The sequence below is a fragment of the Gorilla gorilla genome, chromosome 10, assembly GCF_029281585.2.
Source record: "Gorilla gorilla gorilla isolate KB3781 chromosome 10, NHGRI_mGorGor1-v2.1_pri, whole genome shotgun sequence".
Taxonomy (NCBI): domain Eukaryota; kingdom Metazoa; phylum Chordata; class Mammalia; order Primates; family Hominidae; genus Gorilla; species Gorilla gorilla.
Genome location: NC_073234.2, coordinates 45,642,540 through 45,667,953, shown reverse-complemented (window position 1 = coordinate 45,667,953; position 25,414 = coordinate 45,642,540). Strand labels below are relative to the sequence as shown.

The following is a 25,414-nucleotide window of genomic DNA, read 5'->3' as shown; positions in this document are numbered from 1 at the left end:
CTGACACTTACCGTGACCTCATACTTGACCTTGCTGCCCACATCCCGCTCAGACTGCATGGCTCTCTCGCCCCTCACCACACCAGAGAAGAAGAGTTGCTGGGGAATGGCCATTCTGGCGTGGAGAGGTCAGAACAGGGGTGAGAAGGTCTGGGGCCTGGCTCAATGAAGGCAGGGTCCTGGCCAAGGTTTGGAAATGTCAATGCCCCCTCCCTCCAATGGAGGTGCCCCCTTGGGCCAGGCTCACCCTGCAATGGACAGTGGCAGCTCAATGAAGACACGGGCTCGTGCAGAGACTGGATGCAGCTCCTGCTCACTGATCCTGGTGAGTGGGCAGGGGCAAGTATGGGCATCAGGCACAGGCACCTTCCAAGGGGTCAGATGACTACCCCCACCTCACCCCTCCGGCCCCGCCTGGCTTACGTGGCCAACAGCAGCTCTACCTCCAGTTCCGTGGTCTCAATGCTGATCCCTGAGGTGCTAAGGATGAGGTAGAAGGTGACCTAGGCCAAGGGTGGAAAGAGATTAGAGTCAGGGGTGGTCTACGGGCTTATGGAGAGGCTACTCACGTAGGGATAAGGGCAGATGTGCCAACCTGGGCACCTCTCTTCATGGGGTTCCCCAGCTCACACTCAACATGGGAGGCATTCTCATTGGACAGGCAGAGTGGCTTCTCCTGGAATGGGAGAGAAGGCAAGGTCAGTCTGGGTTACTGGAGCCCCTCAAGACCCCATCCCATCCTGCCCCCAGGTCCTCACCGCAGGGTCCAGGGCCCGGACCCCTGAGTAGTGCAGTGAGTCAGGAAGCATGACCAGGAGCTGGGCTTCATGGGCATCATCCCCATCAGCCTGGGGCTGGGCTGGGTCCGATGGCAGGTTGGTGACCATCAGCTCCAGGCCAATGACTGGCTGCCCACTCAGTGCAAACAGGGCTGTTGTTCCATCCACATCCCTGGAGAGTCAGACCCCACTCCTGCTAAGTTCTGAACACCTCCCCTTACCATTCCCCCTCCCAGTCTGCTCCCCCAGTACCTGCCTTCACTCCCTGAGCCTCTCTTCCCACCCCAGGTCCCCATCACACCCATCCAAGCCTCAGGCCTCTGTACACACGACTGGGAGTCAGGGGACCTCCGTTCTCATCTCAGCTCCACCATTACTTACCTTGGGCAAGTAACTTAACCTCTCTAGGCTTCAGTTCTCCATCTATAAAATGAGACTAATATAATTCCTACCTCACAGAGGTTTGAAGACCAACCAATGAGATGTATGTAGACTGCATATTATTAGTGTACTGTGAAGGATTGCTATTCCTTGCCATGGGAGCCCCCGTGGCCCCATCACTGACCCTCATCTCAGTCTCCAAGTCCATCGGCAGGTCCTCTTCCACTTTCTGCCTTTTCTGCAGGCTCAGCCCTTCCCTCTGACTGGTCCTCCTGAGAGGGCTTTCTCTCAATCCTTGAACTCTTGCCCTCCCACCCCCACCCAGCTCTCTGCCCCCCTCACATGGGCAGAGGTTGGAATTCCGTGTCGCTGACCCGGGTACAGAAGCGGGCGCGGACCAGCTGCAGATTGCTCTGGCAGATCTTGTCTTCACCACAGCCTTGCTTCAGGAAGTGGATCTGGGGAGAGACATGAGATAAGGGGCATTCCTAGGGGGCAAGGCAGGGGGCAAACCTGTCACCATGGCATATGGTGGGTTAGAGTATCACAGGATTAAACAACCTGTCCTCAACTCTCAGATCTGCTGCTTACTAGCCATGTGAGCCTGAACTGGGTCCTCTCCTCTGCAGTAAAATGATGGGAGCACTACCATGCCATGGTAGAGACTAGCAGCAAGTCAAGAGCTGGGCCACACTGCCCCAGCTCACATGCATGTAACTGAGTTCCGGATTTAGAACGGGAAAAGATGTCAAGGGCACCACTTCTGGGCCAGCCATAAAAACCATGCAAGCAAGGGGCCTCATGTTCTCCCTTCCAGCTGAATGGGATGAATGTGACTTCAAGAGCTTGAAGGCCGCATTTGAGATTACAGAATCCCATCAACCTGAGCCCCCTGAATGACTACATGGAGTAGAGGAGCTCTGTCCCCTTGACTAGGAACATGGTCATTTAGGCACCTAGAGATATGAGGAATTACTGGAGTAGCATATGTGAAAGGGCTCTGTGAGCTGTGAATTGGTGTCACTGGGGAGGGACCATGATCTTTGCCCTCCCAGCTCCTCCTCCTGGGCTAAACCAGAACCCATGCTCACCTCTGCCCGCTGGGTGCTGGGCTGGTGGGCATTGAGGATGGGGGCCACTGGAGGCAGCCCCTGGCCAGGAGCCTGTCGCCGGAGCCGAGGGGTCTGGAGACTGTAGGACAAGGTCACTACAATGGCCCGAAGCTTGTCTTTGACATTTTCCTAGGAAGAGGAAGGTCTATTCCTCACTGGAACAATCCCCAGGCCTCAGCCCTGCTCAGTGCCCCAGCCAGACCTAGGACCAATTCTAAAACTTGGAAAGAATATTAGGGAGATGAATGAGAGAGGTGGAGAACTGAGCAAGGAGGAGGGAGAAAGACTGGGGTAGGGGACAGGGGAAACCTTTAGGGCTTTGAGGACCAGATGTGATGATAAAAGCTGCCACCTCCTCCATTCAGCTGGAAGAGGGGACATGAAGCCCCTTGCACCTCCTCCTCCTCCAGGGAGTGCAGAAATGACAGGAGAGGGCAGCAGATGAGGAGGAAGTGAGCTCAGAAGACAGGCTTCCCACGTGTCTAGGTCTTAGAAGGAGGCACGAGTGTGCTCGGGAAAAAGCAGCTAAGAGGAATCAGGGAAAAGAGATGGAGCCATGACAATGACCCTCAGAAGCCAAGGGGTCAGTGTCCACCTGGAGCTGGAACATGGCGTCTCCACAGACTCGGTCATGCTGGTGCTTCAGCCACACGGTGCCCGAGGCCTGGTGCTTGGGTTCTTCCAGGTTACGGCTCAGGAACGTCACACGGGGAACCTGGCCCCGGAGCCTCCGGTCTGTGTCCGCATCTAACACGTAGTCCAGGGCTGTGGCATGTTGGGAGAGGAGAAGCCGCTGAGCTGCAGAGCTGCTCCAGCTCACCCCATTCCGAGGGTGCTCTTCTATCACCTCGAAGTGACCCCCCTCCCTGGGAAACCCAAAAGGGCAAGCCACAGAGGGGGGACTGCACTCACCCACAGTAGGGCTATAGCTGCTGGGGACTGCAATGTAGCTGAAACAGACCCTTAGGTCCACACTGCGGGGGCAAAGGTGGCTCCTGAGCCAAACGAGGCTGATGGGCCAAGGCCCCTACCCCCACCCCATCTGTCACATCCTGTCACAGCCCCAGCCCCAAACTGGGGAGATAAAGGGATCAAAGGGAGGGCAGGGGAAGCTGCCAGGGTCCAGGTGCCACCCGATCCCACCTCACCAGACCGAGTGGCCGCCAGCACAGTTGGGCTGCTCCAGGTCGATGCTTCGTGGAGCAATAGAGACCTCATGGGAGACATGGAGGATGGGTCTGGCCCTGGGATTGGGGAGTCAAGAGCACAAGAAACATGAGAACATGAGGCTGGGAAACACTCTTCAGCATTAGATTTGGTGCTGAGGTCGGGGTCAGAGTCACAGGGAGGGGCTGACGGCCTCAGGGAGGGAGAAGATTGAGGGGGGCTCACCTGAAGAGCACTGCGGTGTCAGCCAGGGAGCCCACCAGCAGGTCAGGGTACTGGTTCCCATCCATATCCAAGCTGCCTGACAGGGAGTAGCCGAAGCTCTTGATGCCCACAGCCTCGCCCTCCAGCACCTACAGAACCGGCTGTCAGCCTCCCTCAATCCCACCTCCCGCAGGCCTCTGCCTCCCCTGATGCCTCTGCTGATTCCACCCACACCCATTCCCTCATCCCAGCGACTCCCCTCACCTGTGAAGGTTTGGCGACAACCCCCAGGCTGCTCCCGTGGTAGATGAAGACTTTCCCATCACCATCAAAGGGGGCACCCACTGCAATATCTGCAGGGCACAGGGAAAAGGCAGTCACGCTGGCTGGGGGCCTTGCAGACAAGATCCAGGCCTCAACTCCCCCCAGTCACTCAGGTATGTTTTCTATTTTATTGAGAGGCTACAAAATCCCAGGCACTCTACGTACATCATCATTAATCCTCTTGGCCACTCCCTGCAGATATTACTAACGCAAAAAGGTTAGGAACTTGCCAAGGTCAGAAAGCTGGTAAATGGTACAGCTCAGACATAAGCTCAGGGACCCTCTCTCCCTGAGTCCTCAGAAGACTACACCCTGACCTCTGAGGGGCTTCCCCATCCCTCCTGTGGCCCCTCCCTCCCCGAGCCTTTCCAGTTCCCAGTCACACCTGGAAAGCCATCTTGGTTGAGGTCCCCCAGGACAGCCAGGCTGATCCCGAACATGGAGTCAGGGGAGCCGCAGAGCCGGAGAGGGGAGATCCCAGCCCAGTGACCCCCCTGGTTCAAGTACACATACACAGCACCCCCCAGCTCTTCTTGGCGCTCAAAGAAGTAGGGGGCACCCACTATCAGGTCTGGCCAGCTATGGAGAGAGGGAAACATTCAGTGCGGGTCCTCCCTGGCCAGAGGAGCCAGCAGGAGGCTAAGTGGCCTCAGCCAGACTGGGGCTACTGGACCCAGCCTCCCTCAGGTGGCACGGCCCTCTACCCACTCACCCATCACTGTTGAGGTCAGCCACAGCCAGTGAGTAGCCGAAGCCGGAGGTCAGGCGCTCCCCAGACAGCATAACCTCGGGCACCAGGCGACTGGCGCTGTCCTTGCGCAGGATGACCACAGCACCCTTGTGGTTGGCACGGGGGGCTCCAGCCACAAAGCTCAGCTCTTCTGCACGCACCAGACCTTTCCCCGAGTCAATAGAGAAGCCTGGGGGAAGGGTGACTTACCCCTAAGTCTTCACCCCAAGACTCAGAAGCTGGGGTGTGTCACAGCTCCCCCAGCCCCTGCCCCCTCCCTACAGATAAAGAGCCAAGTCACAGCTCCCCTGCACCCTGCCCCCTCCCCTAGGTTAAGAGCCAAAAGATAGGTACCCCCCAAGTCATCAGCACCACAGCTGGATAGCTCTTCCTCCCCACAGGGCCTGGCAGCCTCCCACACCCACCAGGCCCAGAGACAAGCTTGGCACAAAAAGTGCAGTGAGGTCAGCCTCAGGGACTGGGCAAGAGAGAGAAAGGTGATGGCTGAGAAGGCCAGGAGCCCAGGTAGGAAGCTGAGCACAGTGGCCTCACCCTGCCCACACCCAAGGAGCTAGAAGAGCTAGAGGTCCCTCTCAGGCCCGAATCCCACCCAGTGCACCTCTTTCCCCCGACTCCCTCATCCTGGCAGGGAGGGGAAGTCTTCACATGGATGAGGGGGAGACAAGAGGGAGTGAGAGAGCGCCTGCTTCACCCAAACATCTCCCAAGCCTGGTTTCCTCCTCCTCTGCAGAGGAATGCAGATGAGACAACGAGAGGGACTTACCAACAACACTAGCCCTTTCTTCAATATGTGCCCACCATCCATCCCCTCAGGGAAAGTCCCCCTAGAAGACAGGACTGTCCTTCCCAAAATATCCTCAGCCCTGGCCCTCTCATTCCACCTGAATCTTCCTCCACGGAGACCCCTGGCTCACAGCCCCAGAGGCCATCACCCTGGGGGCCTCCTCTTCTTAGGCCTGATCACTGGACCCAGCTCTTCTCTGCAATTTGGGCCCTATGTCTCCCTGGGTGTGTGTTGGGGGAGGAGGAGATTATAAGGCACCAAAGGTCGAGTTCCCTGGGGAAGGAGGGGAGGCTGGGCCATGCCCCTAGAGTCCAGGAGGTGGGAGCTTACAAACCTAAGTAGCTATTGAGGGCCAAGTCTCCGGCTGGTCCTGGGAGCCGGTCAGCAGGGTCCAAAGTTTTATACACCAGCTGGTCGGGGTCTGAGCTATCAATGTTGGTCACAAAAAGCAACCCTGTGGGGGGTGGGGTGAGACACCAGGGAGGGGACATCCAGAGGAGGGGCCACAGAGTAGGGAGACAGAGCCACAGAAAGGTCATAAAATGGTGGAAGAAGAAGAAGTGGAGAGAGAAAAAGAGACCAGAGAGATCACAGCCAGAGACAGAAAGACAGAGAGAGACAAGGTGAGAGACAGAAACAGAGACAGAAGGATGGGAGCATGGAGAGGGAGGACAAGAGAGAGGAGCAGAGGGTTAGAGCAGTTCTGGGCCGGGGAGAGGTCCCTACCAAAGTAGCTGTTGGCAGGGACCGGGATGAGGCGGGGGTCCTGATCCTTCTCTCCCCCCGCCTCGTAGGGACCGTCGTCCAGGTGTGCCAGGTCCGCTGAGCCCTGTGCACAGAGCTCCACCCTGGCCGTGCCTGCAAGGACAGACCTGTTAGTGCCCAGGGCAGGGCACAAGGAACACCCCTCAGGCCGGACACTGAGTTAGACAGGCACACGGGGAAGCCCCTCCTCTTCTTTCTAGCCCTCTCCCCACCCTGTCCCCAACCCAGGCTTCCTGGAGTCCCCCAGATGTGGCATCACACTCACCGAGTGTCAGCTCAGCCAGCAGCAGCGTGCGGAGACGGGAATGGCAGTGATGAGGTGTGGGCTAATGTGTTGGAGCATGCAGGCCCCAGCTGCAGGCCCAGCGTGCACTTGGGGCCCATGCCAGCATGTTGAGGAACACTTGGCCGTGCGAGGGAAAGGAGGCACCCCCCATTCACGTGTGCACTAGCTCAATGGGGTGGAAGGCATGGCAGTGCCCTGGGGCCATACAGCAGTGCACATGTGGTCATGCTTGGCCATGTGCCATCCCCAACCCTGTCTCTGAGGTAAGAGGAGGTTTTGGTCCCCTTCTCCCCTTCCCGAGGAGTGACTCACCCTTCCAATTATAGGTTCCTGGGGCCCCAAAGAGGAGGTAGTGGCTATCAGGAGAGAAGGCGGCAGCTGTGCCCTGCTGGCAGAACCCAAATTGTTCATGGCCTTGGGGGCGTCCCTCACAGAACTTCCATTCCCCACCATCCAACTCATCCCGGATGGCCAGGTCCTGGCTAAGCACAAAGCAGCGACCAATCATATCCCGCGTCTCCAGGATCTGGTCCACTCGCTGCCTTGCCTCGTATCGGTGTGCACAGGTCTGGGGGAGGAAGGGATGGGGATCATTTCACTCTGTGGGCCAGGGACCTGCTTGAGGCATGCTGCCCATATGCAGAGATTTGGCAGATACTGATACATGTGTGCTCACATGCACACGCACATGCACACATACACACACCCCTATGCCGGCACCACTCAAGCACCATTACCCTGCCAGTGTTACACAGGTCCATGCATAACCCAGCAACCTGTCTGCACCCACTTCCTTGCCCTCAAATGGAGATCTTCTTGTTCCACATTCTGCCTGGAGCCAAAAGACACAATTAAGCCACCACATAGGATGTGTGTCTCCCTGATCATGTCACAGTCCTCCAAAATGCCAAGCTTGGCTCTGTCCCTGGACCTTTGTAAGTGTCACCATCTCATCTGCAAAGAACTTCCTGTCCGCTTCACTCTCCAAGTATTACTTTTTTTTTTTTTGAAGCAAGGTTTCACTCTGTCACCCAGGCTGGAGTGCAGTGGCACAATCATGGCTCACTGCAGCCTCGACCTCCAGGGCTCAAGTGATCCTCCCACCTCAGCTTCCTGTGTAGCTGGGACTACAGGCATGCACCACCATGACTGGCTAATTTGTTTTTATTTTTTATAAAGATGAGGTCCCACTATGTTGCACAGGCTAGGTATTACCTATTATTAAAGCCTGGCTCAAATCACCCCCTCTGCAGAAGTCTTCTCTCTACTCCTCCTTTGGACTTTTATAGACTGGAGACTAGACCACTCACTTAACATGAACCAGATTCTGCCCCACAGTGATCTGCATTGGTAATTGTGTGTCTATGCGTGTTACTGAAAGATAGAGAGAGAGAGAGAAACAGAGAGCCCTGGTTTTTTCGTTTGTTTGTTTGGTTGGTTTTGAGACGGAATTTTGCTCTTGTCTCCCAGGCTAGAGTACAATGGTGCAATCTCAGCTCACTGCAACCTCTTCCACCCAGGTTCAAGTGATTCTCCTGCCTCAGCCTCCCGAGTACCTGGGATTACAGGCGCCTGCCACCACACCCAGCTAATTTTTTTTTTTTTTTGAGACGGAGTCTCGCTCTGTCACCCAGGCTGGAGCGCAGTGGCGCGATCTCAGCTCACTGCAAGCTCCGCCTCCCGGGTTCACGCCATTCTCCTGCCTCAGCCTCTCCGAGTAGCTGGGACTACAGGCGCCCGCCACCATGCCCGGCTAATTTTTTGTGTTTTTAGTAGAGACGGGGTTTCACCATGGTCTCGATCTCCTTACCTCATGATCCGCCCACCTCGGCCTCCCAAAGTGCTGGGATTACAAGCGTGAGCCACCGCGCCCGGCCACACCTGGCTAATTTTTTTGTATTTTTAGTAGAGACAGGGTTTCGCCATGTTGGTCAGGCTGGTCTCGAACTCCTGACCTCAGGTGATCCACCTGCCTCGGCCTCCGAAAGTGCTGGGATTACAGGCATGAGCCACCAAGCCCAGCCTTCCCCTGTAGTAACTAGCACAATGCCTGATGCTTAAAAGGTTCTCAGTAAGAGTTTGACAAATGGATGGATGAATGAATGGACAAACGTTTTTACATTTATAAGGACAAGGACCATGTCTCACACCTTTTTATATCTCCCTGATGTACTTGGAATCATACCATATTCCTAACTTGTGTTCTCTAAGCACACCTAAGCATATGCACACACCATAAACAAACACACACATACACACACACCCCATCCGTGCATTCAGTCATGAGAAGCAATACTCACAACAATCTTGCCCCCAGGCCCCTGGCTCCGAACACTGACTCCCAACCACTGGTTCTCCTTGCTTTCCTTTTGCATATCAGCTAGAGGCAGGACACTGGGAATTAGGGGAGGGAAGAGGAGCCCAAGTCCTCTCCTCCCCGCTCACACGCTTCCCCCACTCTGTTCATGCAGGGCCACACCTCCCTGGTCGATGTCCACTCTGTAGCAGTCAGTCTCCTCCAGGCTCAACGGGCAAGCGAAGAGGCCTCCAGTGCGATTCGCCTGCTGCCCAGGAAGAGCCAGGGCCTGGGGAGCACCCACCAGCAGCCTGCAAGATGGGGCAGGGGCAGGGACAGGGACAGGAGTTAGAGGTCAGAATGACCCAACCTCCTTAGAGCTGCCCAGGCCCAACCCCTCAGTACTAAAGAGAGTGTTCAAGGACTAAAGAGAAGGGGCAAATGTCAGTTTTCTCAAACCCTGGCAAGGACAAATTAATATGCTTTGTCATGCAGTCATCACGTTGCATGTACATACTATCTGGATGAGGGATCAACATACACAGTAGATACACACACACACACACACACGCCAACCCGAGCAGCCAGGCCAACAGTGCTGGTTTGAAAGAACTGCCTGTTCCCAGCACCTGTTCCTGAGTAGGCCTTCCCTATCCCCTCCTTGGCCCCATCCCCAAGCTCTGCCGTGCTCCCCAACCCAGTCCAGTTGAAACCCAGCCAGAAATGCAATGCTGGGAGCAAAAGTAACAGGGCCCCAGACTGGCATCAGAGTGTGGCTCAGGGACCAGTTTCAGAGGCCAGGCAAGAGGCTAGATACAGACCCACTGCCCCCTCATCAGGGACCCAGGAAAGACCCCACCTCCCAGAAGCTGTGCCAGCCCAGGATTCGATCAGTCACTCTGGCTGGCATGGAGGTAGGGACAAGTTTCTCCTTCTGCCTCCAATGCTACCCCATTCTCTTCCCGACATCCTGAATCCCCTTCCCATTCTTCCTTCTCCCCATGTCCATGATTTCTCCTTCCCTTCCACCCCCACCCAGTCTTCTCTCCTGCCTCCCCCTCAGCCTCTTTCCCAGCTACAACTTTCTTGGCAGGATAATTTTCCATGATCACAGCCAAGCCGTCTTCCCCAGGGGAGCACAGTGCTGGGAATGGAGGCTGCCTGGGTCCCCTGGGGCTGAACCCCCAAGCCAAAGTGAAGGTGGGGGTGAGGTAAGATGACTGACACCCAGCTGGCTGCATGGGTCCTCTCTTTGCAGAAGGAGAGACTCAGAAGCGGCAGCGGGACAAACCTCAACGCCTCTCTCCCACACTCTTCTCCTCCATCTCCCTTCCTGGGGGGCAAGGCCCAAAACCATGTTAGGCAGTATTACAGACAGGCATCTGTGGGGCACTGTGCCAGGTCTGATGGGGTGGAGGGGGAGGGCAGAGAACCATTCTTCCTTCCCACAACTCCTCCTCATCTCTTAGCAGCTGCCATCCCTTGTCAGAGCCAGTGTCAAGAGAGAGAAGGGGTATAGGGAGTAGTAGAGAAAACACATTTGGCATTCAACTACTTATTGAGAGTCTATTGTATGCCAAGCCCTGTGTCAGGCACTGGTGAGACAAGGAAATCATATTTATTCAGCACCTACTATGACGTCAGATCCGAGGCTAGACACCAGGGATATGAGAAACTAACATTCATCACTGTCCACATATGTGCCAAGCACCAGGATAGGCAAGTCACATGCATTATGTCATTTAATCATCAGAACAGTCCTATGAGATAAGGATTCTTTTCTTGTCTTTCAGATGAGGAAACTCACTCAAAGACATTAAGCAGTGATGCTGGAATTCAAATCCACATGGGCCTAACTCCAACACTTTGTCACTCCACCCAGTGACTGACCTGTCTCTAGAACACTGAGACCACCCCAGAAAGGGAAGGAGAGAGTGGGGAGATGAGGGTACCCTGGGCAGAAAAGGAAACGGGGTGATACAGCCCTGCACAAATAAATGGCAACCTTCAGGCAAGTCAGCAGTACCCCCAGCCTCCAAACATAGAAGTGGCCATCTCTCTGAGGGTCGGGGCTGTCTTTTCATCTTTGTGCTTGCCCCATAGGGAGTGTCAGAATGTGTTTACTGAACACACACATTTTGTGGACTCATAGAGATACCCAGTGTCACAGCTGGTCAGTGCATAGCTAAGCACCCAGATAAGTTATCCTTGTTCTATGTTCACATCTCCTCTGGAGGCCAAAAGTAAGGAGGAGGGGAGGGGCCCATGTGGAAGAAAGAAGCTGAGTGCATAGATATGCCCAGTCCGCTCTTGGTGGAGAAGAGACCAATCGATCCCTAGTGGAACGAGAGCACCCAGCAGCATCCTCTCTAGTCCCTCCACCTCTGGTCCAGCCACACACACACTCCTTCCTGGCTTCATGCCATGAGCCCTAACCACCCCAGGCTTCTGGACAGCCACAGTGTAGCCACTGCAGAGAGAAAAGCAAAAAAAAAAAAAAAAAAAAGTGTTGGCAGCTGGGGGCAGAGGGACCCCCTGGGAGCTCAGCTAAGTGAAGACAAAGGAGTAGCCCATGACCACTGCACTTCTCAATTCTCCACACACTCCAGGGCCCCAGCCCAAGTCCAGCCCCTCTTTGGCCCCTCTCAATCTGGGTGGCCCTCTGGGGAGGATGCTTGGCCTGGAAGGCTGGCTCAGCCAGGGAGGCCCTCTAGCCAAGCCTTTGGATCCAGAATCTCTGTAAGGCGCTCTGTGAATCACAATACGAGAATAGCAATACTACTAACACTTCACAGCACTCACTGCGGGCTATGCACTATTCTAAGCATTTTACATATATTAAGAACTCTTAATCTGCACAACAACCCTATGTAGTAATACTATTGTTTATATCCATTTTACAATTGAAGGAAGTAAATGAGGCTGAAACCACACAGCAAAGGTTAGACCTTAAAGTCTCATCCCAGAGCTAGACTAAAAGACATCAAAACAGGCAAGAAGTTTTTTTCATCGGTGAGTGCTAAGGCAGGCCACCTGCAACTCAAAAGCTAGGGACTGAGCAGGTGCCTGGCCTCTCACATACCCCCCGCCCCCCAGCAGCAGAGCACCCCCTGCTGGAGCAAAAGCAGGGTGAGGCAGTCAGGCCCTCTGGGAAAGGCCCCAGCTTGGCTCTGGGAGACGGAATCAGGGGCCACCTTCAGAGAGGAGGGGGAAATGACAAGAGACCAAGCTATTAAAAATAACCTAGAATTTGCCTGGAAATAGCTTAGAGAGTTCAGCATGTCCTAAAAAGGCCTCCAGTCCTCGAACTCTGACAGATGGAGAAGGAGGGAGGAAGGGAGGGAGGGGGCAAAGGTGAATGAGGAAGCAGATGGTAAACAGAAGAGGAGATGAAGTCCGTTGCTTTCTATCTCTCCCAAAGTTTTGGGGACCACCAACCCTGCTACCAGATGATAAGGATAATGGAAGAAGAAAGATTAGAGCTAGGCCCCCACTCCCCAAGCAAGTGAGGAGAAATGAGCTCTTGTCCCTGCCCCCTGCCCCCAGACCGATAGTAGAGGGAGAAGACAGTCCCAGTGGACAGCATTGATCCCAGTAATGGATACTTAATGTGGCTTAGGCACTGGTTGAAGAGAGAAAAGCCCCCTAGCAGGAGCAGGTGAGAAGCTTTCTTCACCTCTGGCCTCCCTTTTTATAATCAGACATGTAGCGAGAGCCAAGGATACAGGCAACATGACCAGTCACAGGCCCCTCACAAAAGTATATCCATCTCCCATGGGTCCTGAACTGATTAGAAAGAATTAGAATTGTCCTCCACCCCTTACTCCTCCTGGCCTCTCCCAGCTGCTGAGATTCCTGGAGTTGGAAATTTGCTAAGGAGGAGGAAGGGGAGCAGCCTGGCCAGCATCCTTCCTGGATCTCTCTCACTGCTACAGCTGCTGCGGCTACTACTACTGCTACTAGTACTTTGAGGGTTCAGTTTGCTGCCACTCTCTATCACCAAGCCACCTACTGCAGGTTGGCAGACCTGCAGATCCTCTCCCAATCTTCCAGTGGTCTTAAGCCACAGAAGTGGAAGCTCTCTCCTGGCCTTCCAGTGCCCTGCTGCCCTCATTCCATCCATGGCAATGCTCTGGCAGGAAGTTATTTCTGGAGTCTGCCCTGCATGCATCCCTCTCATGGCACCCTCAACTTCTATGTCCCTTCCATCTCCTCCCATTCTAAGCAGAGACAGTCTCCCTCCCTTGGGGAATTCAGCCCTTGGAAGAAACAGGGAAGCCAGAGGCCCTGGGGCTGGATCAAGGATGCAAGTTGGGGGAAAGGCCCAGAAGAAGGAGATGGTTCGCTGCCAAGACAAGAACCTTGCTTTCCAACTCATCCCTAAAGCAAAATACTGGGTCTCAGGGCCGGGAAGTGCAGCTTCAGACGCAAGCCAGATGAGGCAAGGCTCCAGGTTGGGATGTGGGATGTCTGTGGGCAGTCTAGGTCTTGGTGGGGCTAGAAAACAGAGAAATGAGGTGGCCCACAGAGTGGGGAGGGGGACGATCTGTGGATCGGGCATCGCGACTCTGGGCGGGTGCGGTGACTCACCAGCTCTGGGGTCGGGGCTGCAACTGCCGGTGCAGGGCCACAGAGAAGCCGAAGAGGCTGCCTGGCTCGCCCTCCTTGCGCAAGGCACCCATCACGTCCAGATTGAAGGCGACAGCCCGTGAGAAGAGCAGTTCGACGAGCAGGGAGCCAAAAAGGTAGCAAATCCCGGAGGTCCCCCAAGGGTCGCGGCTCCGAGCCCCGGCCATGGGACGATCCCTGCGCGCGCTCCCAGCGAATGCAAGGGAACTCTCGCACGCCCCAAGCCCCAGGTCCCCCCAGGCGCGTCTCTGGTCTCCGAAGTCTCGTTGGTCTTTCAGACGTCTCCCAGTCGTTCGCCCCGCCAGCCCTCCCTCCCGCCCGCCGCTCCGCCACCCCGCCGCCCCAGCACCGGCTAGGACAACTACAGCAGCCGCAGCTCCGGCGTCCACTCCGGCTCCCGCCTCCTCTCCCGGGGACGCCACCCAGGCCCCGCCTCCGGCCCCGCCCCTCGCTCCCGCGGCAGGTGGAGACCCAAGCGCGTCTCCAAGGGGATGCCCAGGCTGGTGGCTGGGGTGGAAACTAGCCTTGCTGACCCCCCCACCACCACGCCCCCCAAGCCCAGCACCGTCTCCGGCTCCGCCCCTGCGCGGCGCTCTCCTCCCCTTCTCCCCCCACCACATCCCCACCCCGGGAGTGGTGGAGGCGGCGCCTTGGAATGCGGAGGGAGAGAAGTACAGATAGAAAGAGAGGGGCTGAAACAGAGGAAGGAGGGTAAGAGATGAGAAGTTGGGAAGACGCTAAAAGACAACCTGGGAAGAGAGATGTGCAGATAGAGAGGACATGAAAGGGGAGCCGTCCTGGGCCTGTGTGCAGCGTGGCATCTTAGTGCTCCCTGTTCCCCCATGGTCACATAGAGCACTCTTTCTGCTGTTGGGATCAGACCGCTGCCCTCCCCCATCCTATCCCATCCCCCGCCCCCAGCCCGGCAATGACCACAGCAGTGCTAGCCACATCGTCAGGATTCAAGGGAACAGAGAAAAAGAGGCAAGAAGGGAGAGAGAAACTCGGGAGATACGGGGAGCAAATGGAGAAATGGAAAAAGGAAAGGAATAGAGAGGAAGAAAGAAGGGCAAGAGATTAATTGACAAGGGATGGAATGAAGGGAGAAAAGAAAACGACTGGGGATGATTACAGGAAGAGGAAATTAAGCAGTGGGGAGGGGAGTGGGTGTCAAAGAAGGCAAAGATGAAAGAGACTGGACCCAAGAGGCAGAGGGATGTAAAGGGTGTCCCCAGCTACCAGACCCTTCCCAGGACTGCACATTTCCTATCCATGAAAGGGGATGGGAGGGGGCAGAGTCCTGGGCTGGCTCAGCAGGACCTGGGTGGGGCTGAGATGGGATCTCCACAGGGACCCAATGGCCTGTCCCTCTTCCTCTCCCTTTCCCTCAGGCTGGGACAGAGGCAAGGGGGTGGGGGGACACTTTCCAACTCTCTGCTATTTATAACTCCGATACAGAAATGGGGCCAGAAGGAGAGACAGGAAATAATTTGGCATAATGGGAACCTCGAATGCTCCCACTTCCCCTTCCTACTCCCCTTGCTTACTGGTGTTGGTCTTGTGAATATACATCTGTCCATCTTCCCTTCTCTCTCTCACTATCTGATTTTGTCTCATCCCAAATTCTATTTTGTCATCATTCTTGTCTCTGCCACACTTGGAATCTTTCTCAGAGTATTTCTCAATGTTTCTAGTGTTGTCTCTGCCCTTCAAACACTATCATATTCTTACGATTCTTTCTTCTCCTTCCCTTTCTTAAAAGTTCCAATAAGTGTCCTACCTCCTTCCTCTTCCTGTGTTCTCTTTGTCTTTCCAGCTTCATTGTTCAGGATTATACTTCTTTGAAAACAAAAAAAAAAGTGGGTTCTTACTCTGATGCCCTGGGACAGTCTTTGCCTTGGATAAGTTAACAGACATTTGGAAGTCTGGCCCTCTGTTTTCCAATACTACACCTGTGGCTATCCCCTCCAGAGCACTAACACATCTCTAAACAGGTACTATAAGGAAATACATATGCCGTCAGCAGGGCTGGCACCAGGATTCTACTTTCACCATGCCCTCCCCATCCTTTTTAATATCTCAGAGCCCCAGACAGTAGAGAAGAGCTGACATGGGAATGCAGAATTGCAAAATTAGGACAGAACTGGGACTACTGACTCCCTGCCCAGGTCCCCCTGCCCCCGACCCAGCTCAAAATGCCTTTAGAGCCCAAGCTGCCTCCTATCGGCACCTGCAGCTTCTGCCTGTCTCCATTCCCACTCCACTGGCTTCTGTGATCCAGGGCTGAAATCAGATGCCAAGAATCTGCTTCTGACCTCCTCTCTCCAAATATTTGATAAGTCACCTCACCACCACAGGAGGAAAGATCAGGAAAGAAGAGAGAGAGAGGCCACCCAAAATTAGCCTGGCTATAAATAGAGGGGCAAAGGAGGGAGGGGAACACACAAGAGCGCGCTAGACCAGCCTAGTAAATTTAGACATGTAGATTTCTCTCAAGGAGAAATGAGACCAGAATGTTGGAGTGGAAGATAATAACGTAGGTGAATAGGGAAATTAAGAAACTAGAGGGGGCCGGGCGCGGTGGCTCACGCCTATAATCCCAGCACTTTGGGAGGCCGAAGCAGGCGGATCACCTGAGATCAGAAGTTCAAGACCAGCCAGACCAACACGGTGAAACCCTGTCTCTACTAAAAATACAAAAATTAGCCGGGTGTGGTGGGGGGTACCTGTAATCCCAGCTACTCCAGAGACTGAGGCACAAGAATCACTTAAACCCAGGAGACGGAGGTTGCAGTGAGCTGAGATGGCACCACTGCACTCCAGCCTGGGTGACAGAGACTCCACGTCAGAAAAAAAGAAAAAAAAAAGAAACTAGAAGGATCCAGAGAATGGGGTAAGCTCAATATTAAAATAAATAAACTGTTAGAGAACTTCTTGTATTTCAGTCAAGAGCTTAGTTAAATTAAAAATTAATGCTGAGCTGGGCACAGTGGCTCATGCCTACAATCCCAGCACTTTGAGAGGCCAAGGCAGGAGGATCACTTGAGCCCAGGAGTTGGAGACCAGCCTGGGCAACATAGGGAGACCCCCATCTCTACAAAAAATACAAAAGTTAGCCAAATCTGTGGTCCCAGCTACTCAGGAGGCTAGGCGGGAGTGTCACTTGAGCCCAGGAGGTGAAGGCTGCAGTGAGCCATGATCTTGCCACTGCACTCCAGCCTGGGCGATAGAGTGAGACCCTGTCTCCAAACAAAAAATGCTGAAACTGTATTATTCCACTCGCATACCATTATCAAAATGACAAAACTATAGAAATGAAGACCAGATTACTGGCTGCCAGGTGACAAGGATGGAGGGGGGTGGGGACAAACATAAAGGAATAGCACAAGTGGGTTCCTTTGTGGTGATGGGTTTTGTATCTTGATTGTGGTGGTGATTATCCAAATCTATACATGATATAAAACTGCACAGAACTACAAACAAACAAATAAATGCATGTAAAAAATGGTGAAAACTGAGTGAGGTCTGCAGGACAGTTAACAATACTGTACCAATATCAACTTTTTGGTTTTGATTTTATGCTACAGTTACATAAGATGTCACCATTAGGGGAAACTGAGTGAAAGGTACACAAGACTTCATGTGCTATTTTTACAACTTCCTCTGATCTATAATTATTTCAAAATAATTTCCAAACCAGACATGGTAATCCCAGCACTTTGGGAGGGAGGGAGGTGGATCACTTGAGGTCAGGAGTTTGAGACCAGCCTGGCCAATATGACAAAAACCCATCTCTACTAAAAATACAAAAATCAGCTGGGCGTAGTGGTACACACCTGTAATCCCAGCTACTCAGGAGGCTGAGGCACAAGAATCGCTTGAACCCAGAAGGCGGAACCTGCAGTGAGCAGAGATAGCACCACTGCACTCCAGCCTGGGGGACACAGTGAGACTCTGCCTCAAAAAAAAAAAAAAAAAAAATTTTAATTTTTTGCTTCTAAGGATACCACTAACAAAGTAAAATGATAATCCATGGAATAGATTATCCACTCCACTCCATGGAATAGATTAATACACTGTACTTCAGCCTGGGCAACAGAGTGAGACTCTGTCTCAAAAAAAAGAAAAAGAAAAAGAAATGTGGCTAGTATGACTGAGAAACTGAACTTTTTAAATAAATTAAATTTAAAAATGAAAGATTAATAATCTTTATAAAAATTTCCAAAATTTTAGATGTTGAGAAATGTCCAGATCCAGCCAAGATTTTAGCCCTTTAGCTTTTGTATGAGTGGAAGCTGAGGCTTTCTCCAGCTCCTTCCCTTTTCAACATCTTCTCCCCCGCTTTGAGATCAGTATTTTTCAGCTCCCTCAAATCACACTTTTTGCAACTGTTGTCTCTAGCTTACAAGCAAACACTTCCAGAACACACACTTCAGGGCTAACTTCTCCCTCCACCTCATCTGGCAACAGAGCCTTGGAGCTTATGTCCCAGGGTCAGGCTTTTCCATCCCAACACGCACACCATGAGAACTTTTTCACTTCACTCACCTCCCCAGCACTGGAATCCTTCTGCCTGCCTCTGAATTCTGGTTGTAGTCAAAGCTTGAACCATGGGAGTGGCTGGGAGGAAAAGAACATAAATGTGATTGAGGGAATTCAGTGGGGAAACAGCTTGACTGCTCCGGTCTTTGACGATCCAAAAGAAACCCTTAACACTTGAGAAGGACTGGGAGGTCACTTACCAAAGGGAGCCATTTGGACTGTCTTGAGGGCCCCCTTTCTTTGAGCACTGGCTTCAGGCCAACATTTGGAACTTAGCCACACCACCACCAACCCCCTCTCTTGAAGCCCAGCCAGATTTCCCAGTATGTGAAGCCTTGTCTACTCACTCTGTGTCCTCCCTCAGCCCTCATCCAACCCCTAACAACTCAGCAGCTTCCAGCCCTGTTTGGCCCAGCCAGTCAGTTTGGAGCTTGCTAATTAAAGCTAACTCTGAAAGAGACCTCAAAATAAGAGGGAAATGAGTGAAGAAAGGAGTGTGGAGTTGCATTCATTCAGTCCAAGGGAAAATAATCTGAGTAGGAAATCGTAAGGAGAGGTAAGCAGAAAGAGACTTCAAATTTCAAGTCATTCTCCAGATAGATATGTATGCGACTTGTGTCCATCTCTACCAAGGACAAGTGAAGCTGAGCTTCAACTGCAGCAGAAACTAAGGTTAGACAGTGAACAATAAAGGCCCAGAAAAAGAACAGATGGAGGATAACCCTAGAGAGATCAGATGGGGACACTAGATACAGATACCCCATGTCCTCTGCTCAGCTCTAGGGCAAAGGAACAGCCAGTGTGTGGGAGAGGAGGGAGAGGCTAATGTCTGCAGAATCCTGGCAGTCTCTACACCGATTGTGAAAATGTCAGGCAGTTGTGCCAAGAAGGGTGAGGGTAATACAGGACGGGCCTGACACTCTCCCTGAGTCGGCCTAATCTTAACATTTAGACTCACCTTTGAGACCCACCCAACACTAACCCCCATTAGCCCTCACCCTCTGTTTCACTTATCCCACATCACCATTATCTTGACACTTCCAACCCATGTCCTTCTCTTCCAGGCCCCACAGCTCTGGAGGTGAGGCACCAGGCATTTCCAATCTGCCTCTATTTTGCTTGCTCACTGCAGTTGGAAGCTGGAGCCAGAGAGGGGGGAGGACAGAGCCAGGCTGCTCTGTGATGCTCTCACTCTTCCCACTTCTATTGATTAGCCCTTCTCTGGAGCAGAGCCTCTTCCCAAACACTCCTCCCCTGCCAGGATTCCCTACAGCTCATGCCCAGCAAGCTAGAGGGGCATAATGATTAGAGACAGAGAGATTCCCAGAAAAGTGCTCTGGGTCTACCCTCCTGGGGTCTCAACTGTGGTTTATGCAGTATACAGTGGTAAGACTCAGGCTCTGGAGTCAGATAGCCTGGATTTGTATCCTAGCTCTACCACTAATGAACTCTATTACTTAACTGCCTTGTACCTCAGATTCTTCATCTGCAAATTTGGGATACTCGTAATAATATTTCACAGAACTGTTCTAGGGATTAAATGAATACATACATGTAAAGTGCTTGACTATGATGAGTACTAAGAAATGTTTAGAAAGAAGATACAGTACACATATAATTTTGACACATACACACAGTATCTAACGTTTTTATTAGAATTTTTATTTTGGCACTTAAAATGTTTTGCTTTATGCTGCCACTTAAGCATTTCATGTGCTTCTCCTCACTAATCCTTTGACAGTTGCACATCTCCCAGGATTTGGGATGCTATTCTGCAAATAGTTGAATGAATCATTGATCAGTAATTCTCAAATCTTACTCAGAAAATTCAAGAATGTTTTCTTCTAACGCAATCAGCACCCATTTCTCCTCCCCCTGCAAGTAAATATAATGACATCAACTTCAACTATGCCAGTGAATCACAAAATGAGAGAATGCCAAAGTTGGAAATAGTTTTAGATATGGTTTAGCCCAGTGAGTTTCAACCCTGGATACACATTAGAATCACCAGAACAGCTTTTAAAATATACTGATGAGGCCAGGCACGGTGGCTCACACCTGTAATCCCAGCACTTTGGGAGGCCGAGGCGGGCAGATTACCTGAGGTCAGGAGTTCAAGACCAGTCTTACCAACACGGTGAAACGCCATCTCTACTAAAAATACAAAAATTAGCCAGGTGTGGTGGCACACGCCTGTAATCCCAGCTACTCAGGAGGCTGAGGCAGAAGAATCGCTTGAACCCGGGAGGTGGAGGTTGCAGTCAGCTAAGATCACGCCACTGCACTCCAGCCTAGGCGACAGAGCGAGACTCTGTCTCAAAAATAATAATAATTTTATATATACATATATACATATACATACATATATACACATATATACGTATATATACATATATACATACATATATATAGTGATGTTTGGTCTTCACTCCTTAGATTCTATTTAATTAGTCTGGAATCAAGGCTTTTTTTTTTTTTTTTGAGACAGAGTCCCACTCTCTCGCCCAGGCTGGAGTTCAGTGGCGTGATCTCGGCTCACTGCAACCTCTGCCTCCCAGGTTCAAGCGATTCTCCTGCCTCAGGCTCCTGAGTAGCTGGGATTACAGGCTTGCGCCACCACGCCTGGCTAAATTTTGTATTTTTAGTAGATAAAAGGTTTCACCATGTTGGTCAGCCTGGTCTCGAACTCCTGACCTCGTGATCCGCTCGCCTCGGCCTCTCAAAGTGCTGGGATTACGGGCGTGAGCCACCGCACCCGGCTAATCACGGCATTTTTATAAGCCTTGTGATTTCTGTGATTCTAATGTTTAGATTCTAATGCTTAGCCAGGGTTGAGAACCACCGATTTAATCCAATCCCTTCTCCTAGTTTTACTAAAGAGAAAACTAGAACCTAGAATGGTGAGCAACTTGCCCAAAGTCACCCAACATGTTAGTGCAAGGTGCACCGAGAGAGATTGTACCAGTAGCAAGAATATGCTCATGATGTTTATAATTGTTCTCGCTGGAGTTAATCCCGGAAGCATTTCTTTTTAGTTCACAGAGGCCTTATATAAATTACTTTTTACTTTGGCACAGCACTTACGCTTCTGCTAACACTGAAATGGGTTCGCATTCCTGACCACAAAAGGACAGAGATGAAATTCTACATTCACACAGCCCGCCAAGTTAGCCAAGCTCCCTAGGAGGCTGTCTGAAGTGCCTAAAATGCTTCTCTACAATGATCACCCAGAGCTGAGAGACTTCAGTGGGGTAGTGAGAAGAAAGAGGGTTGGGAGAGACAGGAAAGCATTCTCTCCTTGAACGAAGGAACTGGGAATCAACTGAGAACCAGCTAGCACTGCCAGGAGGTAAGGAGAGGGAAGGAGAATAATTTAAATGAGTCCAGGGAGCTTCTGCTCCCTCAACTAAACGGTGATAGACGGCCTGACACCACCAGCCCTCGAAGCCTGAGATCCACAGGAAATGTTAAAAACTGGCTTGGCAATATAAGTATTAGAAAATACTTCTTCCAACACTCACCAAAAACTAAGCTCCCAATAAAGAACACTTCACCTGCCCTCCGCAACCCTCTACCTCTCTTCCCCGCCAAGATCTTCACCCAACGTCTCAAGAGGGCGGTTCCCAACCTCACGTGACACAGCGGTCACGTGACATGGCCCCGGGGAGCCGAAGTGAGCGTTCCAGCTTCCGGAGCCGGAGGGGGCCCGGCGTACCCAGCCCCCAGCCCGACGTGACCATGCTGTCCCGCCTCCTAAAAGAACACCAGGCCAAGCAGAACGAACGCAAGGAGCTGCAGGGTGAGCCAAATATCCTGTCGGCCGTTTTCTCTTCGGCCGCGGCCTAGCTTCAGCCCGGAGCCTGGATCTCGAGTAACTACCCATATCCAGGGAAAGACGCCAGCTAGCAGGCAACGGGCATGGGGGAGAGGGAATTTCAGAGAGGCTTTTTTTGAAACTCCTTTCCCTTGCCAACTGGCTCCGGTCCCTTGGGCAATACTCCGGTCCCCTCGGCAACGCCCCCAGTTCCCGACCTGCCGCACCTTAGCCCCGCCCCTGCCCCGGAGCGCCCTGCCTATTGGCCCTGGGAGCCTCTCGTCCTGGCGGCGAGAAGGAGCGACTCTGGAGGGAGGAGGGTGTGGGGAACCCCCCAGAGATGGGCTTCCTGGAGGCCTGAAACCACCGGAACGGAGGTGGGGCACTTGTTTCCTGAGTCCGGGCTGGAAATCTCGGAGTTACCGATTCTGCGGCCAAGTAGTGGAGAAAGAGTGCCTGGGAGTCAGGAGTCCTGGGCACTGCCGCTGACTTCCTGGCGTCCCTGAGTGAGTCCATTTCCCTCCCAGGGTACCAGTTTCCTCATCTCTAAAATGAAAGAGGTTGCGCTATGTTTTGCAAGGTCCTTTTCAGCTCCGGCATTCAGAGATTAGTTAAGAAATTTCGGCAACTAGCAGAATAGTAATGGATGGGTAGGGAACCTTTAACACTACCCCTCAAAAAACCAAGTCTCCCCTCCAATTCCTTTTCCCCCTCTCCCCAGAAAAGAGGAGGCGAGAGGCTATCACTGCAGCGACCTGCCTGACAGAAGCTTTGGTGGATCACCTCAATGTGGGGTATGGACCTCTTATCAACATCAGTTTCCTCCTTCCCCACCCCGCCCAAGTTTAGGCACTGGCCAGTCTGGCCCTCAAATCGCTGTTGAAGGGGTGGGATGTGCCACTAATTCCCCTATCCTACCCCGCCCCTCCCAGTTCTTTGTAGAGCAACTTGAGTCAACTCTGAGTCCTAGCACTGGGCAAGGGAGGAACAGCTGCAGTGGTTAGAGAAGCAGCCAGATTTCCCCTTCCGCACGTTAACTTCCCTGGCATTTACAACTTGATGCCATCTGCCCACCTCCCTTCACCCTTCCAAGTCCAGCTGTCACTTCAGCAGGAGGGAGAGCACCCTCCTTCATTACAGCTTACCACCCTCTCCTCTGCCTCCCACCCTCTGGCAAGCCTGGGGAGCAGCTGGCAGGAAAGAGATGGCACAGCTGGTGGTGGTGAGAGTAGAACCTGTTCCAGGAGCTATGGCAGAGCCAGGCTGTCTCTTACCTTCCTACTGGGTCTCTAGGGACCACACCCTGCCCCAGCCCTAAATGAGAATGCCAGTAACAGCCAAAGACTTGGGAAAAAGCAAAGAACATTGTCTCTTGACCCTAAGTGACCCAGAAGCGTGCAGAGATGATGATTTGCTAGTCTGCCTATTGGAAGAAAGGCAGTATGGTACCTTCCACCCCAGGTCAAGTAGAACAGCTCGGTGTGAATCCAGAGACTGAGTCATCCAAGTGAGCCATGCAGGGGCTGGGGTCATCTTTGTTACTCATCTTGGGGGAAGGTTGAGAAAAAGAAAGTTGTGGCTGGGGCCTCTGATCTCCCTTCTCTCCAGGCAGCTCTGTTTACTCAGTGTGAATATAGAAGCAGGTGGTCAATGGGAAAAACCAGAAGTTCAGGAATTCTCAGGGGAGTCTGTTTCAGTTCCTACCCGACCCTTGACAGTGACCCAGCTGTCTCCCAAAAAGAAGGAACAGGGTCTGCCCTCCCATTTCCTCCCTCCCACATTGGCACCTCCTGGGCTCTGCTGTGCCCATCATTTGTGAGATTGGCCCAGGCCTTTCCCTCTTCTTTTCCTTTGCTAGATGCCACCCCACTTTCAGCTTAGAGGGCAGCTAAGCCAAAGCCAGATTAGAAAGGGTTTTGTGTTGCTGCCCACGGCTCCTCTCATTCCCCGGAAAGGAAAACAAAGGCTCAGTCTATCTTGGCCCCTGTCAGGTGTCCTGCCCACTCCCTCAGCCCCCACCAACCCCTTCCCCGCTCCAGCCCCCACACATTCCAGTGGGTGGGGGCACCGGATGTGGAATCTCCTGGCTGACTAGAGCTTTGGGGTGGGAAGTGAAAAATTCAACAGCCAATAAAGGAGAACAATTATTGCAGGGGTTGGGGAGGGCAAAAAACACTGGCAGAAGGTTGGGGACACCAACCCCATGGTAGTAATGGTAACCACAGCCCATACCTTGATTGAAAAGAAAAACTAGTGCCTAAGGCAGAAGGGAGGGAGCGTGTGTGTGTGTGTGTGTGTGTGTGTGTGTGTGTGTGTGTGTGTGTTCCTTGATCTGTGTGGGCGAAAGCGAAGGCTTGGGAGAGCAACTGAGAGCCGAGAAGAAACCCCTGGGATACCCTCTTTTGACCCAGGGTTCCTGGGGTGGGGGTTTGTGCTCCCATCCTAACCCGGCTTCAGGGAGGGGCCCAATTTCCCTCTCCAACTTCTTGCATAGATCCCTAGGCTTCCAATCACTGCCAGATGTGTTCCTCCTGCTGGATTTTCCCAGTTTTTCCATGCCCCTTTTTCCCTCCCAGCTTTTTCCTCAGGGATATCACCCCAGGTTTTCCCTCCCTTCCCCCACTCAGCTGCAGGAACTCCTTTTTGGGGTTTGGAGCTGGTATGTTTCTAGTCAGCTCCGAGCTTGGCTCTCCTGGGAATCCTGGGAGTGAAAGGAAGGAGCTGGGTTTATTTGCATGTACTGGTAGTCATTTGCATCACATCCAAAAATGGCCAAAATTATGAGCCCTGATTCTTGGCTGAACTCCCACTGCTACAATGGAATATTAGTCCCGGAGACCACCCCCAACTAGCTGGGTGAGCTGATCTCCTCCCTCCTCCAACCCCCCAGTGTGGCCCAGGCCTACATGAACCAGAGAAAGCTGGACCATGAGGTGAAGACCCTACAGGTCCAGGCTGCCCAATTTGCCAAGCAGACAGGCCAGTGGATCGGAATGGTGGAGAACTTCAACCAGGCACTCAAGGTGGGCCATACTCCCTACCTCACCACCCCAATCCTGGGCCCCCATTGGCTGCCTCCAGTCAGGTTACCTCAGGTTTAGGTTAAGGAGGAAGTAGGGTGGTCCCAGAAACCCCATCTATAGCCCCAGTGTCAGAAAAGGTAGAGAAAGAAAGAAAAGCAGTTGGTGGGTCCAAGTAAAGCCTTTTCCAGGAGATGAATAAAACGTATTCCCCAGACTGGAAGCCATACTCTACCCATTCTGATTCCTGGGCTCCCACCTCCTCTCCCCCTTCCCAGGAAATTGGGGATGTGGAGAACTGGGCTCGGAGCATCGAGCTGGACATGCGCACCATTGCCACTGCACTGGAATATGTCTACAAAGGGCAGCTGCAGTCTGCCCCTTCCTAGCCCCTGTTCCCTCCCCCAGCCCTATCCCTCCTACCTCACCCACAGGGGGAAGGAGGGAGGCTGACAAGCTTTGAATAAAACACAAGCCTCCGTTTCTCTGTGGTGTGTTTCAGAGAGCTACTAGCTCCAGTGTTGGGGGTGGGAGTGGAAGGTTCAAAGGTGGTTTCCCTGA

The 25,414-nt window shown here is 52.7% G+C and overlaps 2 protein-coding genes across 11 annotated transcripts in view; one reads left to right on the top strand and one right to left on the bottom strand.

The window, feature by feature from the left end:
• ITGA7 (integrin subunit alpha 7) overlaps positions 1-21,687 on the bottom strand; it is a 36,553-nt gene extending 14,866 nt beyond the window's left edge. The window contains exons 1-20 of one of the 10 annotated variants that reach the window (XM_063693909.1): positions 21,595-21,687; positions 18,026-18,097; positions 9,032-9,159; positions 8,853-8,932; positions 6,865-7,120; positions 5,836-5,955; positions 4,679-4,886; positions 4,352-4,545; positions 3,907-3,995; positions 3,664-3,791; positions 3,420-3,515; positions 3,184-3,245; positions 2,867-3,036; positions 2,251-2,400; positions 1,502-1,617; positions 758-950; positions 595-675; positions 423-502; positions 247-321; positions 12-114 (exon numbers count right to left, since the gene is read on the bottom strand). In XM_063693909.1, coding sequence (XP_063549979.1) covers positions 12-114; positions 247-321; positions 423-502; positions 595-675; positions 758-950; positions 1,502-1,617; positions 2,251-2,400; positions 2,867-3,036; positions 3,184-3,245; positions 3,420-3,515; positions 3,664-3,791; positions 3,907-3,995; positions 4,352-4,545; positions 4,679-4,886; positions 5,836-5,955; positions 6,865-7,120; positions 8,853-8,927 — 2,196 coding nt within the window. In that variant the 5' untranslated portion in view covers positions 8,928-8,932; positions 9,032-9,159; positions 18,026-18,097; positions 21,595-21,687. Of the gene's footprint in view, positions 1-11; positions 115-246; positions 322-422; positions 503-594; positions 676-757; positions 951-1,501; positions 1,618-2,250; positions 2,401-2,866; positions 3,037-3,183; positions 3,246-3,419; positions 3,516-3,663; positions 3,792-3,906; positions 3,996-4,351; positions 4,546-4,678; positions 4,887-5,835; positions 5,956-6,227; positions 6,360-6,531; positions 6,768-6,864; positions 7,121-7,342; positions 7,381-8,852; positions 8,933-9,031; positions 9,160-13,438; positions 13,890-18,025; positions 18,098-18,219; positions 19,086-21,594 lie in introns of those variants that run through there. The other 9 variants (XM_019038480.4, XM_055359428.2, XM_004053307.5 and 6 more) reach the window with 9 other exon arrangements.
• On the top strand, positions 21,674-25,336 carry BLOC1S1 (biogenesis of lysosomal organelles complex 1 subunit 1). Its single transcript, XM_004053316.4, has 4 exons — positions 21,674-21,818; positions 22,555-22,627; positions 24,724-24,856; positions 25,132-25,336. Exons 1-4 carry the CDS (start codon positions 21,674-21,676, stop codon positions 25,240-25,242), a joined length of 462 nt encoding a protein of 153 aa, XP_004053364.1. The 3' UTR covers positions 25,243-25,336.
• The last annotated feature ends 78 nt before the right edge of the window (positions 25,337-25,414 follow it).

Excerpts from the sequence above, each read along its gene's own strand:
- BLOC1S1 (XM_004053316.4), top strand. The coding sequence starts at position 21,674 with ATGGCCCCGGGGAGCCGAAGTGAGCGTTCCAGCTTCCGGAGCCGGAGG. Across the intron at positions 21,819-22,554 it reads CGAACGCAAGGAGCTGCAGG|AAAAGAGGAGGCGAGAGGCT; the intron begins GTGAGCCAAATA and ends CCCTCTCCCCAG. Across the intron at positions 24,857-25,131 it reads ACTTCAACCAGGCACTCAAG|GAAATTGGGGATGTGGAGAA; the intron begins GTGGGCCATACT and ends CCCCCTTCCCAG.